The 15,742-nt window shown below is 48.9% G+C and overlaps 1 protein-coding gene across 3 annotated transcripts in view; it reads left to right on the top strand.

Annotated features, from left to right (window-relative positions):
- The window catches only part of PRKCA (protein kinase C alpha), a 376,168-nt gene that overhangs the window by 289,937 nt on the left and 70,489 nt on the right, over positions 1–15,742 (top strand). For all 3 annotated transcript variants that reach the window (XM_033089264.1, XM_033089266.1, XM_033089265.1), the window contains 3 exons: positions 10,701–10,857; positions 11,949–12,083; positions 12,342–12,438. In XM_033089264.1, coding sequence (XP_032945155.1) covers positions 10,701–10,857; positions 11,949–12,083; positions 12,342–12,438 — 389 coding nt within the window. The remainder of the gene's footprint in view (positions 1–10,700; positions 10,858–11,948; positions 12,084–12,341; positions 12,439–15,742) is intronic.

Raw genomic sequence — 15,742 nt, 5'->3', positions numbered from 1 at the left:
GAAGAGGCCCAAAGTGAGACGAAAACAAACATTGAGAACAGGGTGTTCTTCCTAGTCACGTGACCAGGAAAGTGTCATCTAGAGGAAACATGAGAGCTTGTGGTGTGGCTGCATTTTACCATTGCTCGGATCTGGGGATGCCGAAGGTTTTTTCCCTTTTTCTATACGGTCCAGCCCATGGGCCCCTTGAGATGCTCCTGAACTGAGCACCTCGGCTGTTAGGAGGGTGGCTTTCTTGACAGGAGAAGCCCTGAGCTCAGGAAAGCACAGCTGGAGGAAGCAGAGAGCGGATGCACCACTCCCACGCCCGCTCTCCTCCAACAGGTCAGCTTTTTTGCATCCCGGTGCTACTGGGTACACATTCCTTCAAATTCCGATTTCCAGAGCAGCTGTTGCATAATTCAAAAACGGTCCCATTGATGCCTTATCATGCTCACGGTTGGCGCTTGGTCCCTGGGTGGGGCTGCGATGGGTGACAGAGGGAGATGGGGTTGGCAGATTGCAGCAGGTCTTGGCCAGATAGGATGTTTCAGGGAGGAGGCAGTGGATCAGGTTTGTCTAGGAGTGCAGACTGCTGCTCCCAAAAAAGCCTAAGGCCGCCTGGGGAAAAGAAGCCGCCATACATCCCTATGAAAGATGTCGGCTTCCGAAGGTTCTGCTGAGACAGGAGACAAAGAGAAAGGACAAGGGTGGATTCCAGTTCCTGTTAGAAGATACACCCTGCCTCCTCAACCCCAGCCCAGGATTCCCCCCAAGCTTTAGGACAGGTCAGAGTTCAAGAGGCTCAGATCAGAGCAGAGGGAACCGGAAGGAAGCAGAGTTGTATCCAGGAAGTAGGTGCCCCTGTCCCCTGTCCGTTTGTCCTCAAGTGTTGTTGTGGTGGGGATCAGTCGAGCATGGCCTGAAGGCCAGATCTGGCTCACCGCCTGCTTTTTAAAAAAAAAATAAAGTTTTATTGAAACACAGTATGTGCATTTGTTTACATACTGTCTGTGACTTCTTTAACAGCAGACTTGAGAATTTGCATGGAGGCTTTGTGGCCTGCGGAGTCTAATATATTTACAGTCTGCTCCTGTAGAAAGTTTGCTACGCCTGTTCCACACGGACAGCTCTGCCTGGAAGCAGAGGCCGCCTGGGGAGGATGGAGGAGAATTAATGCTCAGGCCCCCCAGTCAGGACTCAGCTGCACTCTTGACCCCGCTGCTTACTAAGTGCCTGACCTTGAGGTCATTACTGGACATCTCTGGGCCTCAGTTCCCTCGTCTGGAAAATGGGCATCGGTGTGAATCTCACAGGACAAATTGTGAGGATTCAGTGAGCAGGTGTAGGCACGCACGTGGACATCTGGCAATAAATGTACCAGTTCTGTGTATGGAGATCTAATCCACACATCCTAGAACTCACCCTCCTCTGGTGTACAATCCAGTGGTTTCCAGCATTTTCCCAAGATTGTGCCACCATCACCCCATGTCTAATTCCAGATCATTTTCGTTTTGCATCACCTCAAAAAAGGAAACTCCTTAATGGCAGCTGGCTGCATCATGACCACCCAGGGGTCCGGTCCTGATCCCTGCAATCTGTAAATGTGATCTTACTTGAAAAGTTGCAGGCAGTTCCAAGAATATCAACGGAGGCAGGCTGTTCCCCCAGCACATGCCAGGTGCTGGTGGAGAAGCCTGCCTCAGCCAACAGGCACTAATTCATCTGGCAGGGGCCAAACATTTTGTGCACCCAGCCTTTCCCCCACTCCATTCATTTCACTCCCACACGGGGATAGAGAATGCTTTTTGGACCAAAAAAAAAAAAATACAGCCCCAAGCAACAGGCTTCTTGTGGTATGCACATGATTGATATTTTGAGCATTAATGTGGGGGAAACAAACATTGTTTTGGATCCATTCGTACTACTTTGTGGAATGTCATTTTCCCTGGTTTCAATGTTTGTTTTGTGATCTGCAAAAATCTCCACGTGAGCACAAATTCACCCAGCTCACTTTACACCCACCACATTCTTCTCTCTCTCATTCTTCCGTACTCCGTTTGTCCTCGAATCGGCATCTTCAGCAGAGAGCGGAGACAGGGAGAGTGCGCTCAGAGCACCCTTCCTGGGTGTGAACGGGCAGAGCCTCTTCTGTGGCCTCTTTGGCATTATGGCCACTAGCCGTTCTTGGGCCCTGTGTCTTAGTGACATCGTGGTCTTACTCGGTTCAGGCACTAACTCGTTGGTTCTTAGGCAGATATCAGCATGTTCCAGAGGCCCAGCTGCAGCGAACACTTAGTGACCAAAACAGCCCAATGTGCTAAGTGATTTTAGAATTTGCACCCCAAAACCTACTACACTCACATCTTCAAATCTGGTGCCATGGCCCTCTTAGCTAACTACGGTCAAGGCACTGAAGCAGAAATGTGGTTGTATGCACTGCACCTTCCTCCCTGACCTCCCCCGGGGCACACCCACAGCTCAGCCCAGGTGTGTGCTCTGCAGTCTCTCGTCCCTCCAGGGGAGGGTGTGTGGTCTCTTCCCTTCCTCCCCATTCTCCTGGACAAACTTCCCTACACCCCCTCCTAGCTAAGACCCATTTTACTACCTAGAACGAGATATGTTCAAGTCATTTTTATCCAGTAACAAGCAAAAGCTGGGTCTTATACAGTTGCACACTAGCCCCGGGTTGGCCACCTGTTAGCTTTGTGTGGCGAGCAGGGAATAACACCTCTCACTGCTTCAAGACCCCCATCTGCAAGTGGGCCTGGGAATAGTATCTCCCTCGTTTTTGTAAAGAACTTGAAACAGTGCCTGCCACGTAATAACCACTCCAGAAATGCTGTCCCTCGCCATTCCTCCATCACCACCACCATCACCATCATGACCATTAGCTTCCTGGCTACTACAGAGTAAGGACCTGGACTACAGCCCCCTGCCCCGTGATCCAAATCAGCCATTTTCAACGGAGAACTGAGAGAGCACATACACACACCCAGCTCTGCCTTCTCTCACAAGGCAAATTCTTGGAAATAGCCCATAAAGTTTCTCTGGCATTACACATATCCAAATGTGATGCAGTTTGAAAAGAAACTAACTTATGGGTCAAACGTTCTTTGAAAGAAGATGTCATGGCGGTCTGATAATTATCAAAAGTAACTCTCTGGGTTTGCCCTAAGCCGTGGTGTATGAGAAGCCCTCATCACTCAGTTGCCTGATTGTCATGCGGGGGACCCTGCTCGCTGTGCCATGTGTCATGCGGGGCGTCCTCAGCTCCTGCTCCCCACATAAGAACGCAGGACATGGTGAGGCCAAAAAGGAACACCTACGGAGCCATAGGTAGGGGAGTCACACCACTATAGTCCCGCTGACCGACTCCCCTCAACGCGACTCACCAACCAGCGCAGCCGCGGCAGTTATATCAGTGGCCGATTGGCTAACCGGCTACAGCTGACGGCCAACTAGCCACAGCCAATGGCCATCTAATCACAGTTGATGGCCATTTACTACCTGAGCCATCACCTTCCCATGTGAGGCCGAGAGCCTGGAAACTGCACTCCTGGCTCTGTCCCCACACTGATGTTAAATGACACCAGGTCCCTTTGACCACAGACACTAAACCCTCGCTCATTGTCTGCTCTTACCTGGTCCCCCCCAGCATTTTTGCACTCACATTTCTTTTGCTGTTGGTAACTTCAAACAAAGACGAGTTTGTGTTTGTGTGTGGGGGGTGGGTTGTTGTTTTCAGCAGTGTCAGAAAACATACATTTTGCTCTTGCCCGACGTGGAGTAGGATGACAGCATCTTGTTTACTCTTGAGCAAGGATGGAGGGGGGTGGGGGTCACTGGGTCAGAACACTGAACAATCCCGACCTGTGCAGCGAGCCCCCATTTGGAGCCTTTGTTCCTGCTGTTGGCTTTTAAACCGAAATCATGAACAGAGGTGCTCTTAGAAGAAGGGAAAAGGCATGAAAATGGAAAATTACTTTCTAATGCAAAACAGATCATCTGGAGGGCCGTACTGTCCTTGAAATTGGAGGCACTTGACATTTGTGCGTCCCTGATGTCCCTGTGGAGGTAGGAACCCTGTGATGGGCAGGGTTACTGCGGGTCATTGCAGACATGCCCAGTCTGCAGGCAAAGGGGATGCAGCGGTGTCCTCCACGAAGCCTTCAGTCTGTGTGTCATGGAAGAATGCGTCAGCGCCTCCACTGGCCCGGTGCCCAGCCAGAGGACCCAAAGAAGGAGGTTAAAAGTCCACAGGGACATGGGATGGGGAACATGGGGGTTCAGCGGTGTTCAGCCCTGGTCGAGTTTTTACGTTAGGTGCTGAGCCCACGGGAGGTTATTTTATTACACGTCATCGTTGACGTTGCATGTGTTCTCTGGATTATGAGACCATCTGGACCATTCTCTGAATGGATCAAGAATTGCATTGATTTTTCTTCTTCTTTTTTTTTTTAATCCCAAACTGTTTTGAAACAATGAGGAGCTGCCTGTTGACCTGCAGCTTAATCCTGAGGTCTGGAAATTCCAGTACTCTGTGAACTGTAACTCTAGTATACGAGGTTTCTTTACCTGAGGAAGCACCCTGCCTCCTGGACTGGACAGGAGGACTGGGTGAGGGTGGTGCTGGTGGTGATAACGATGGTTCATAAAGATAGCGAACACTTATTGGCGTGACTGTTAGTTATACAGTAAATGCTACGCAACGCGAAGTTTGCTCCAGGTCCTCTTCTGAATGCGTTACATACGTTAACTCCTTTAGCCTTCACAGCAACCCGCTGAGGCCGGCACAGTTACTGTTCCTATTTCACAGATGAACAAACTGAGAAGTGGGGTCACTTGTCCAAAGTGAGACAACTAATAAGTGGTAGAGCAAGGATTTGAACCCAGCTCCTCGCCGCTCCGTCGTGCTGCGCCCTGAGAAGTCAGCCACCATCTGCAGCCTCTCTCTGAGGACCGCTGACCTGTCACTCTGTATCCTCTGATGCACGTGGGACAGTCACTCGACTGCAAAGTTTTCGAGGGTCTGGCTTGCTGCTTCCCGAGAAAGCGTGGTGCTCGCGTCTTCCTGCATCCACACTCCTCTTCCCCCATCAGCAGGCCCTCGGCAAACCCCCGGCTTCATTCCTAAATGCCTGCTGTCCTGCTTGCCGTGGGGTGCCTGTGATGTCGACTCAGACGCCTGGCTAGGCTGCCCAGTGCCCTGGGCTGACCATGAGACGGTCCAGGTGCCTACAGCCTCACTCACAGGTCCCATGCTCTGGGCTCACCTCACCGCCTCTGCCAGGTACCTCTGCGGCACCAGACTCACTGCTCCGGCTTTATCATGCCATTTGAGTGGATTTTGTCCAGAAATGATTATCTTACGTTATCAGGAAGTTCTGTAACCTTTCAACCAGGCTGGTTCTTCTCAGTGTTGGGCTTGACAGCTGATCTCAAAACAGGCACTTGAACAGATTTCAAGTTCTGGAATCACAGGACAGACTTTCATTCTGAAATGGCGACTTCCATGGCCCAGACACATTTCTTCAGCAGATGTGTCCTCACAGAGGCTGCAGGACTGCTAATGAGACGTGAGGGGAAAGCATTCCTGCCACGTGCGTTCCACTGTGGGGCTCTGGGCCCACTGGCACTGACCCCAGGGAGCATAATTAATGCTGCTACAGCCGCGTGAGCGTGTGCAATGTGCTGCTTCCGTGCTGCTGTGTTTAGACACCAGCTACCTTACAGGATTTGCGTTGGCATAATAGAGCTTTGCAGAAAAGCAAGTCTCATTCTCCTGGTTTATTTATCAAAGTAGCATATTTTCTTTTTTTTTTTTTTCTGTCTTAATTCTGTGGGTCAAAGCAGTCTGGTTCTTGCAGAAGATAAGAGACAGGAAATGAGCCATGGGACCTGTGCTGGGTCTGTTCTTGGACCGACTGGTACTCACAGACTGTGAAATATTCCACAGCCTACTGTCTCAGAAGTGCTGTGCCCCGACCTACTTCCCCCATGTGGGGCGGGGCCACCCATGGGCGATATGACTTTCGGTCACACTTGAGATGCTTTCTGAAGGTACTGAACTGACATTAAGAAGCATTAAATTACATGGTGAGAAAATTATTCCCTTTTCAATTTTCTTTCTATCTTGGTTGTAACCTAGAGAAAAACTCTCTGGGGCTGGAATATCCTTAGCACTCTCATGCTTCTTAATTTCCCCTTTGTAACTAAGAAGAGCAGGTCTCAGGTAACTGTATCAGCTGATTTTTATTACCATAAAAGTAAATGCAATGAAAATACGTGCACGTTCATCGTATTGACTTTTATGGTTACTTTCTATTTATGGCAGGCAATCTTGGTTTTCCATTTACCATAGTGATCAATTTTGAGTGATACATTTTTAAAGGTTGACTGTTAAAAACAGAGTAGGCTTTTTTGTGTGTTTTTAACATGAATAATGGTCTGAGTCCTCTCATGATGCCACTGAGACCAGTCCAGGGACCACACTTTGACAGCGTCTGCCAGGTGCATAGAATGGCATCACATAATACGCAACTGGGAAGCTTAGCAGATGCTAATGCCTGGGCCTCGGTCCAGACCAATTAAATCAGACTCTCAGGGTTGGGGGGCGGGGGGCGCAGGGTGCACAGGTGTCAGTGTTCACTAAAACATCCCAGGTGTTCCGGTGCAGCTGAGGTGGAGACCCACTGCCCAGTGGCTCCTGTGCATGGGGCAGCGTCCTCACCACCTCTGACCTCACGTCGCCGTTGTGTTTTCCCCTCTTTCTCTCACCTGCCTCTAGCCCTTCTTCTCATCCCTCACCCCCTTGCTTTGCTCTTCTTTCTCTTTCTGAGCTTAGCCTCTTCCAGCTTCCCTACACCCACTCCTGTCAGTGACACCCCACACTGCTTCTTAGTGTAAGATATGGCTGGCACCCTGCAGCTGCAACCACATTAGAAAATGTCCACATTGTACTGTTATTCACGGCATTTGCTTGGCAATCCATAAGCTGTCGGTCCAGTTTTAGAACATCTAAGCCTTCGGGCTGTGTTCTCTGCCAGGAACTTGTATTAACGGCAAGGATCACAATCATTGTTGGCTCTGACTGTGTGCCTGTCACTGTTCTCAGCACTTTGCATGTATGAACCTGTGAGCTGTGATCAACAAATAAGGTGAATGTTTAAATTTTTTAAATTTATTACAGTAAAAGACACATTGCCATTAATCCCCCTCAAAATACTCCCCCTCGCTTCAAACACACTATCCCATCGTTCTTGCCACTTTCTGAAGCAGTTCTGGAAGTCGTCTTTTGTGAGTGTCTTTACTTCATCCTCCATCATGACAGCACTCCATGTCACACATCGCTTCTGGTACAGCAATTTCTGTCAAAAACATTATGGTGTGTCCTCATCCACCTTATTCACCGGATCTGGCACTGTGTGACTTCTGGCTCTTCCCCAAAGTCCAAATGACCATGAAAGGAAAATGTTTTGAATCTATTCAGGACATGGAGGCAGCCACGACAACGCAACTAAAGACACCATGAAAGAGGACTTCCAGAACTGCTTTAGAAAGTGGCAAGAACGATAGGATAAGTGTGTTCGAAGCAAGGGGGAGTATTTTAACGGGGATTAATGACAATGTGTCTTTTACTGTAATAAATTTTTTTATTTAAAATTCACCATATTTTTTATCACACCTAGTATATAGAGGGTGCCAAAACAAATGTATACACGTTTTAAGAAAGGAAAACTGTGTTAAAATTATAATACTCAATATATACCGATAACAGAAGATGAATACAAGTCACGTTTGACTTTTGCAATTACAGGAGGTGCTCAAAGTGGTTACCATCAGCATCCAGACATTTCTGATTATGGCGAACTGCTGCTTGAGCAACGTTGACCAAAGTGTCCATTTGTATATATATTTTTTGGCACCTCCGGTATAATCCTTACAGCAAGGTACAATTTTCCAGATGAAGAAACTGAGGCACAGGGAGGTTAAGTATCTTGTCCAGAGTTATACAACCATGAAGTGGGAAAGCCAGAATTCAAATGCAGGCATCCTGGCCCCAGAGCCCACTTTCTGAGCAGATGGGACTCCAAGTTCGTCACACCCAGTCCTGATTCAGACATGCAGTGAGTCACCCATCAGGCGGACTGTTCTCCATGCAATAAGAAATTGAAATTTGGACTCGCTGTCAACTTCAGTGACATTTGGAATTGATAACTTCTTTAAATTTCCAACGTAAATGATAGCATCTCCGTAGGCAGCCCACAGCTTTAAATCCCCTGGATGTTTTAACTCATCACCATTCAGAAGAGATCAGCCTTAAGTGACTTTGTGTGTGCTGGCTGTCAGGGCTATAAATTGAAGATGATGAAGCCCGCGCCCACAATTATTCTGCAACTGGCAGAACTGTTGGCAGCCTTGATGGTTCCTCATTAGCTTATCTGGGATGTAGCCTCCGTGTTAGGCATTCCGGGGCTTTTTCTGCCTTTTAAAAAGTATCTGATTCTCATTTCAGTGCTCAATTGGAGAGAGAGCGTTGGCTCATTTCCATTCCTTGTGGGAGAGCTTTATTTTTATGCTCAAATTTTTAATCTTTTGTGATACTTGGGTTGCTGTTGTAGGAGACGAGACCGTCTGCATTGCATTAGAAACCTGCTGCGTGAGTCGGGGGGATTCTCAGGAAGCCGGGTCCTCTGGAGACCACCTACCTCACTAAAGAGTTAGAAACGGTGGGTGGTGGGCATGAGCCCAACACACCGTGCCTGGGGCACAGGAGGCGCTCGCGTCATGGAGTCCTTTTTTCCTCCTCCATTTTCTGAGCCACCAACGGTGCAAAGCACCTAGTACATAATTTCATGTAATTCTCCCAACAATCCTGTACCGCTGGAAATGTGCCCCTGTTCATTCTTCTAGATAAAGAAACAGGCTCACGAACTGAAGTGTCCTGGTACTTGGGGTGGAGGAGACAGGATTTGAAAGCAGATCTGCTGAGCTGCAAAGCCCGTCGTGCTTGCTTGTTCTATCCACTCCCCGCTGGATGAGGGTAGATATTGTCTTATGGGAAGAATTCCTGGAAGGCATTAATGGACTGTGAGGAACATATGCTCAGCTTCTCTGTGGCTGGAAGACCTGAGCCAGCCCCCTGCCCGCGCAGACTATTTAAATAGGCCCCACCCCCTTCACCTTCCCGCCTGAGGCTTCCAGGCGTGGAGGATATCAGCCTGTGGGCTAGCAGACATCACACTCCGTGTGTCCCCAGATGAGTGTGGACAATGCTCATTTGTGACTTCTGCTCTTAGGGCTACACCCTGCCCCTCGTTTGTGCCCAGAGACCCAACATCTTTTGCACCTTTCTTCCCTTCCTCGATCCCTGTCCACTGGCAATTCCAGCATCTTCTAAGATTCTTCTGAAAGTCATAATTTTAGCAATCAAATAAACTGTGCTCATGATCTATACTAATAGGCTAGAGCAGTGGCTCTCCAACGTCCGGGTGTATCCGAACCCCTGAGGGCCTGGTGGACACAGCTGGCTGGACCCCACCCCCGCCCCCGAGTTCTGACTCAGTGATGTCCATGCTGCTGGTCCAGGGACCACTGTGGGAGACGCTGGGCTAGAGAGCCCGATCCCGATGAGATGTGGACCATGGTGTCTGGCTAGTGAGGGACCCTGATGGGGAAAATGTCAGCCACGTTGGGGAAGATGCCATTGCAAGATGGTGAGAAAGACATTTGGGGTCGGCAGACTCAGGCCTTTTTCCTTCTCACCACAGCGATAGATAATGACTGGTTTCATTGGTGTGCGATGTCTTTAGCCACACCCACTGTAATAAGACTGAGTATGCCTCCCTCTGTGAGTGAAGTGGCCTTTCCTCATCATTTGGGATTTCCGTACAGGTACTTCTCCATCTAGAATGTGCATTGGAGTCACGTGGGGGTCTGTTAAAGTGAGGATTCTGAGTTCATAATTTTGGGGTGGGGCCTGTCTACATGTCTGATGAGCGCCTGGGTGATGTCCCAGGTGCTGCTTGTCCGTGGACCTGCACATTGCATAGCAAGGCCGTAGCACACCGGTCCAGCATGTTCTGCGCACAGCTCCACACACCAATGGCTCTTGCCCTGCCGCACAATGGAGTCACCTGGGGAGCTTTGAAAAACCAATGCTTGGGCCACACCCCTCAGACAGTCTAGTTCTGAGCATCAGAACTTTGAACCCCCCTCCCAAGTGTTTCCAGTGTGCAGCCAGGTTGGAAATCACAAAGAAAAAAGGTGACTCCTTCTATGAGCTTAAGTACATGTGCAACGCCATGTCCAGTTCAGCTGGTTGCTGGGCGGGGGGGAGGTGAGGGTGCACCAGTTCTCCTGGGGAAGGGCTGCGAATGGTACCCGGGGATCTTAAAACGCAGATTCTGCTCCAGCAAGTTTGGGGTGGGACTCAGGTTTCTGCGTTTCTAGCAGGCGCCCCGGTGTCACAGGTGCTTCTGGTCTAGGTCAGCGCTGAGTCTCTGGGCTTGACCACACAGGCCCATACGACGCCCATTATCTTCGGCAGGGGTGGCAGTGGGTGGCGTTTCTCATGTTGAGGGTCAGGGACTTCTGACCCTCCCCTCCCCTCCCCTTAAACAGGGACGTCTCTTTCATTCACCTGAGTACTGACACCAGGCAGGATGGCTCAGTTCTCTTTTTGTAACATGCGAACCTTTTTCCTTCTCTCTCTACAGTACGAGATGCAAAAAATCTAATCCCTATGGATCCCAATGGACTCTCAGATCCTTACGTGAAGCTGAAACTTATTCCTGATCCCAAGAATGAAAGCAAACAAAAAACCAAAACCATCCGCTCCACGCTAAACCCCCAGTGGAACGAGTCATTTACGTTGTAAGTTTGGTCGTCTTGACTGAATTCCCTCCCTACACACCACAAAACTGCCCACCTTGTTGGTAGCGGTAATGAGCTAGGCTTGTTTTAAATATCTTTCAACATTGCTTCATTCCTAAGACTTTCTCAGACTGCTGCTCAGGAAGTAGCTGAGTTGTCACCCCTGTTTGAGGTGACAATAACTTGGTTTACCAAGAGTTACATAATGACGGCCCCAAATTCTTATCAATACCTACTCTGTACAAAAATCCTGTTACGTTGCAGATGATATAAAAACATGTAAGGTGTGTCCCACCTCGATGAACTTAGGGTCTTTTGAGGGTTAGGGGATGATGTAAGGATTTCAACAATAATTTATAAAACATGGAATAAATGAGTAGCATAAAAGGTGCCTTTGCCACTGAAATGGGAAGATCATCTGTATCTTCAAGCAGGGAAGACTTCTTGGAGGAGGTGGCATTTAAAGTCAGCCTTGAAGGAGTGCTAGGATTTCAGAGGTAGAGATGGTAGAAGGGAAAGAAGGAAGTGGGTAGAAGGAGGCAGGAATGGCATAATTAAGTCAGGGGTGAGAAAGCACTGGCTGCAGCTGAGCACAAGCGAGGGGTCCTCTTTGGAGACCAGAGCAGAGGAAGCAGTTTGTCTGTGGACAACCAAACAGGTAGCTCTCTGCTGTATAGAACAGCCTGGCAAGCTCTGCTCTGTAAAGGGCCAGATAACAAATATTTTAGATTCAATGGGTCTTACAGTCTCTGTTGGAGGTACACAACTCTGCTGTTCTAGAGTCAAAACCGCCATAGACAATATGTAAACAAATGACTGTGGCGGTGTCCCAATAAAACTTTATTTACAAAAACAAGCAGTAGGCCAGATTTGGTCCTGGGGGTCAGAGTGTGCTCAGCCCTAGTCTAGAGCTTTGGTTGCCAGGGGGCTGCTCCTCTGTTGGCAGTGGAGAGTCACAGGAAGAGAATTGCATATACTTTATTCTTTTTAATCTCAGGCTCAGACCATGAGCATGGGGTATGTCCCAAGAAACCATGATCAAGGTAACCTTGTGTGTGTGTGTATGTGTGTGTGTGTGTGTTCTTTTGTAGCAAATTAAAACCTTCAGATAAAGACCGACGACTGTCTGTAGAAATCTGGGACTGGGATCGAACAACAAGGAACGACTTCATGGGATCCCTTTCCTTTGGCGTTTCGGAGCTGATGAAGATGCCGGCCAGCGGATGGTAAGGAAGCGCAAGGTCGTTCCTTACCTCTGTGTCAGCCAAAGGTCAGCAGTCTCAAAATGTCAGCGCATCTAGAGATTCAGGAAAACAAGCTGGGTTAAGTCTCAAATGCCCATTGCGTGTGAAGTTACCTGGCCGTGGTCTCCCCATGGGGTGCATTTCAGAAAGAGCGGGGCTACAGAGTAAGGTACAGGAGCTGCGCGTGGGGCGGTGCCAGCTCACTCTCCTGACTCTCCTCCTCTCCCGTGTCTCCAAAAGGTACAAGCTGCTTAACCAAGAAGAGGGTGAGTACTACAATGTGCCCATCCCAGAAGGGGATGAAGAAGGAAACGTGGAACTCAGGCAGAAATTCGAGGTGAGGCACCAACAAGATGGCTGCAGCCTCCTTTCCTTTAGCGAGGTTTCCCGTCAGACCAGATTCCGTAATCACCTTCCTTTGCAAGCTGTTGACACTTTATGTCTGTTACCACTTAGAGAATGGAAACTGGAAATATCCCACAAAAGGACACGGTTGATTTTGACATAAGAAATTGGTTTGCAAGGCGGGCGAGGTTCTGAGTGCAGTAGTTTCATTAGAAAGGAGGTCTGTGCGCCTCCGACGGCAGGAGGTCATTTTGGCCTTAACTTGGGCGTTCGTTTGGGTGTAATTAAGTTACCATATCAGCACCTTAATTTTTGCTCTGGATCTTCAGAAAAGGTCCGCTCTTGCTTTTCTTCCCATTGGGCATCTGTGTTTGCCTTCTGTCCCAGGTTCATTTGCCTTCCTCCTCCCTTGTTCTCCCTCTCTCCTCCTGACTTCCCCCTTTCTTCTCCCCTCTGTCCCTACTACTCTTTCCTTACCAGACTTCTCAGCTTTGCATGGACATTCCTTTCTCTAAGTACCTTCCGTATGTTCCAAGTCACAACTTTTCATTTTTTCTGTTTCTCTAGCCACCTGCATTTGGGCTTTTTGAGGGATACATGTAACAGCCGATTCAGTCTATATAACTGCCTACTTCCTTGTTGAATCTTCCTCTTGCTCAGGCTCGTTAGGACTCCCTGGAGCTCCCCTTCTCGCACGTGAAGCACACGTACACACACATACACACACCTAGCTCCTGTACTGCGATTACAGTTCACAAACGGTGACATACAGGGGGTGTCGGTCCTGTTTTCCTCCTCCGGCTGTTTCCTTCTCCCACATAAAATTTCATCCCAAAGAAACTTATAGGTCATATCCAAACAGAACGAATTCCAAAGAATGTAAAGCATAAAAGGGTTCAAAGTGTTCTCTTACCCTGATATTTGGTTAAAGTGGATACTGATGGTGAATATTTAAAGGCAGGGGCTGTGAGCCTCGATGCCTGCAGGAGCGTAAATGAGTGAAATGAGTCACAGGTCCCATATATAACGGACCGCTGATAGCAGGCCTCAGTGTGGTGACACGGGACCAGGGAGGATCGGGGAGCTGGTGAGGGCAGGCCCTGGCGGAGGAGGCAGTGCCGTTCCTCAGCACCCGTGGATAATCACCGAGCACGAGGGAGCGTCCCGTGCTGCCAGGTCTCCAGTTCTTCAAGAGAATCCAGGTTTGTATATGACATGTTCTGAGCGGCTAATTAAAACTGGAACCCTGGGTGGCTCAAACACACATCTGTTGTTTTAGACACAGGTGGGATTCAGCCAGTGTGAACCAGCTTGCGACCTCTGCTCGTAAAGCTATAGATAGGTAGAAATTTTATGACAACGGCGGTGCTGCATTATAAATGGAATATTCAGATCACATGTCAGGCAGGGGTTTCATCATAGAACGGTATCTCGTTGAGGTTTATAAATGTGATAGCTGCAATACTGCCCCAGTGCCAAACTATTGGGAACCAGTGTGCCAGGGCAGGCTGCCGTGTCGACATTTGAGTGCTTCTTGGTGACAGCCAGCCTTCCCAAATGGGGCGCCATTTGCCATTTTATATGCATATGTATAAAATGAAGTTCATTCCAAAGACACCTTATAGTCTCCAGCGGCATACAGGGATGGAAGTTAGGGTTTGGGGTAGCTTCAAGCACCCACGCCAGACGTAGCCCTTTTTCTATTTGTTTTTTTCTCCACTTGCTTCATTGTCTGCTCCCACCTCCTCCCCACAGCTGAGGCCAGGAGCCCTGTCCCCAGGGTCACACCACCCCGACGAGGGATGAGTCCTTCTATCTAGAGAGAGTTTGGGGACACCGAAGGCCAGCGCTGCTCAGACATCCCAGGCAGGGGAGAGGCGTGAGGAGCTAGAAAGAGCCTTCCTGAGCCTCGCACCACAGTGTAGGTCGTGAGCAATCACTGGCTCAGGTACCACGGATACAGAACGCGTCTGAGGGAGCAGCCGTGTTGGGGCATCGTGACGGCATCAGTCTTGATAATGTCCGAGACGTAGCTTTGCTGATGGAGAAATAGTAACCCACTTTTTACGTTTCATTTCCATAGCTTCCTGGTGAGTAACCTTCCTGTTTTTCTGGGCAGAGAGTCGAGCTTCGTACAAAGGTCAGAGTTCCAAACTCAAAAAAAAAAAAAAAACAAGCCAGAGGGCTCGAGGCCAGAAGTGCAGCATTTGTCCCCAGAGGCTGGTTAGAGGCCGTGTGTGTCGAGCTGGTCCCTGCTGTCCCTCTTGGGAGAGCTGTGCTCTTTGCAGTGGGCACCAGCCCAAGGGCAACTGCCGCCAGAGAGGAGAGGTTATGTCAGCAGCGTTCCGCGGGGGGCCGAGCCTCTGCCGCCAGCTCCCAGCGTTCTGTGCTCAGAGCACCTGCATGAACTACGTTGCAGCTTTCTCTTTAAACTCCTTTCACCTTGTATTTCCTAGGTGTTACTGGAATTATATTAGCTCATTTACTTGGAGCATTTGTAAAACACACTGCAAGGGACAGAGCAGAAAGCCACGAGGTGATGGTGTCAAAAAATGCTGAGAATTTTACGGCAGCTGTTGTGCTACATTTTCAATGGAATATTCAGATCGCATTTCAGGCAGGGGTTTCGTCATATCGCAGTGTCCTGTTGAGGTTTATAAATGTGTAGTTGCAATATTGCTCCAGTGCCAAACTGTTGGGAACCAGGGTGCCAGTGCAGAGAGCTGTGTCGACATGTGAGGAGTTCTGGGTATCAGCCAGCTTTCCCAAACCATTTGGCAGCAGGTGCCATCTGGGGGACTTCCTGTAACCGCCACCCTGTTTCCTTGCTCTCAGTCCCCAGCCACAGGATGGTTGCTTCCCACTGTCTACAGACTCCCCTCTTTGTACTTTTCTCTCCATACAATTGCCATCCTGACTTGCTCTCCATCATACTAGTCCTTTTCTCCCTACCCACACTTTTATACTTTCCCACCCTCTGGTAATGGCTTGATTCAGCTGAGTGCAATTTTTTTTTTTTTAATTTGAAGGTCAGTGGTGAATCATGATTCGAGGAAACAACATGACAGCCAGTCCTTTTAGGAACAGACCTCACTCGGTGGGATTGTACAGTATCTAGTCTCGAGGGTTATTCTTTCCACGCCCAGCTCTGTTTCCTAGAAGGAGTTAACTAAAGGTAGTTTTCGAACCCTTCCCCAGACATCAGAATTCGTTCTGTCTGATGGGAGAAAAATCCAAACACATGTGCATTTACAAGCCTGCCAATGTGTTAGTATTCATCTGATAATAACGTGGAA

The sequence above is a fragment of the Rhinolophus ferrumequinum genome, chromosome 21 (genome assembly GCF_004115265.2).
Source record: "Rhinolophus ferrumequinum isolate MPI-CBG mRhiFer1 chromosome 21, mRhiFer1_v1.p, whole genome shotgun sequence".
NCBI classification, from domain to species: Eukaryota; Metazoa; Chordata; class Mammalia; order Chiroptera; family Rhinolophidae; genus Rhinolophus; species Rhinolophus ferrumequinum.
The sequence above is the reverse complement of the archived record's forward strand: the minus strand, read 5'-3'. Positions and strand labels throughout refer to the sequence as shown.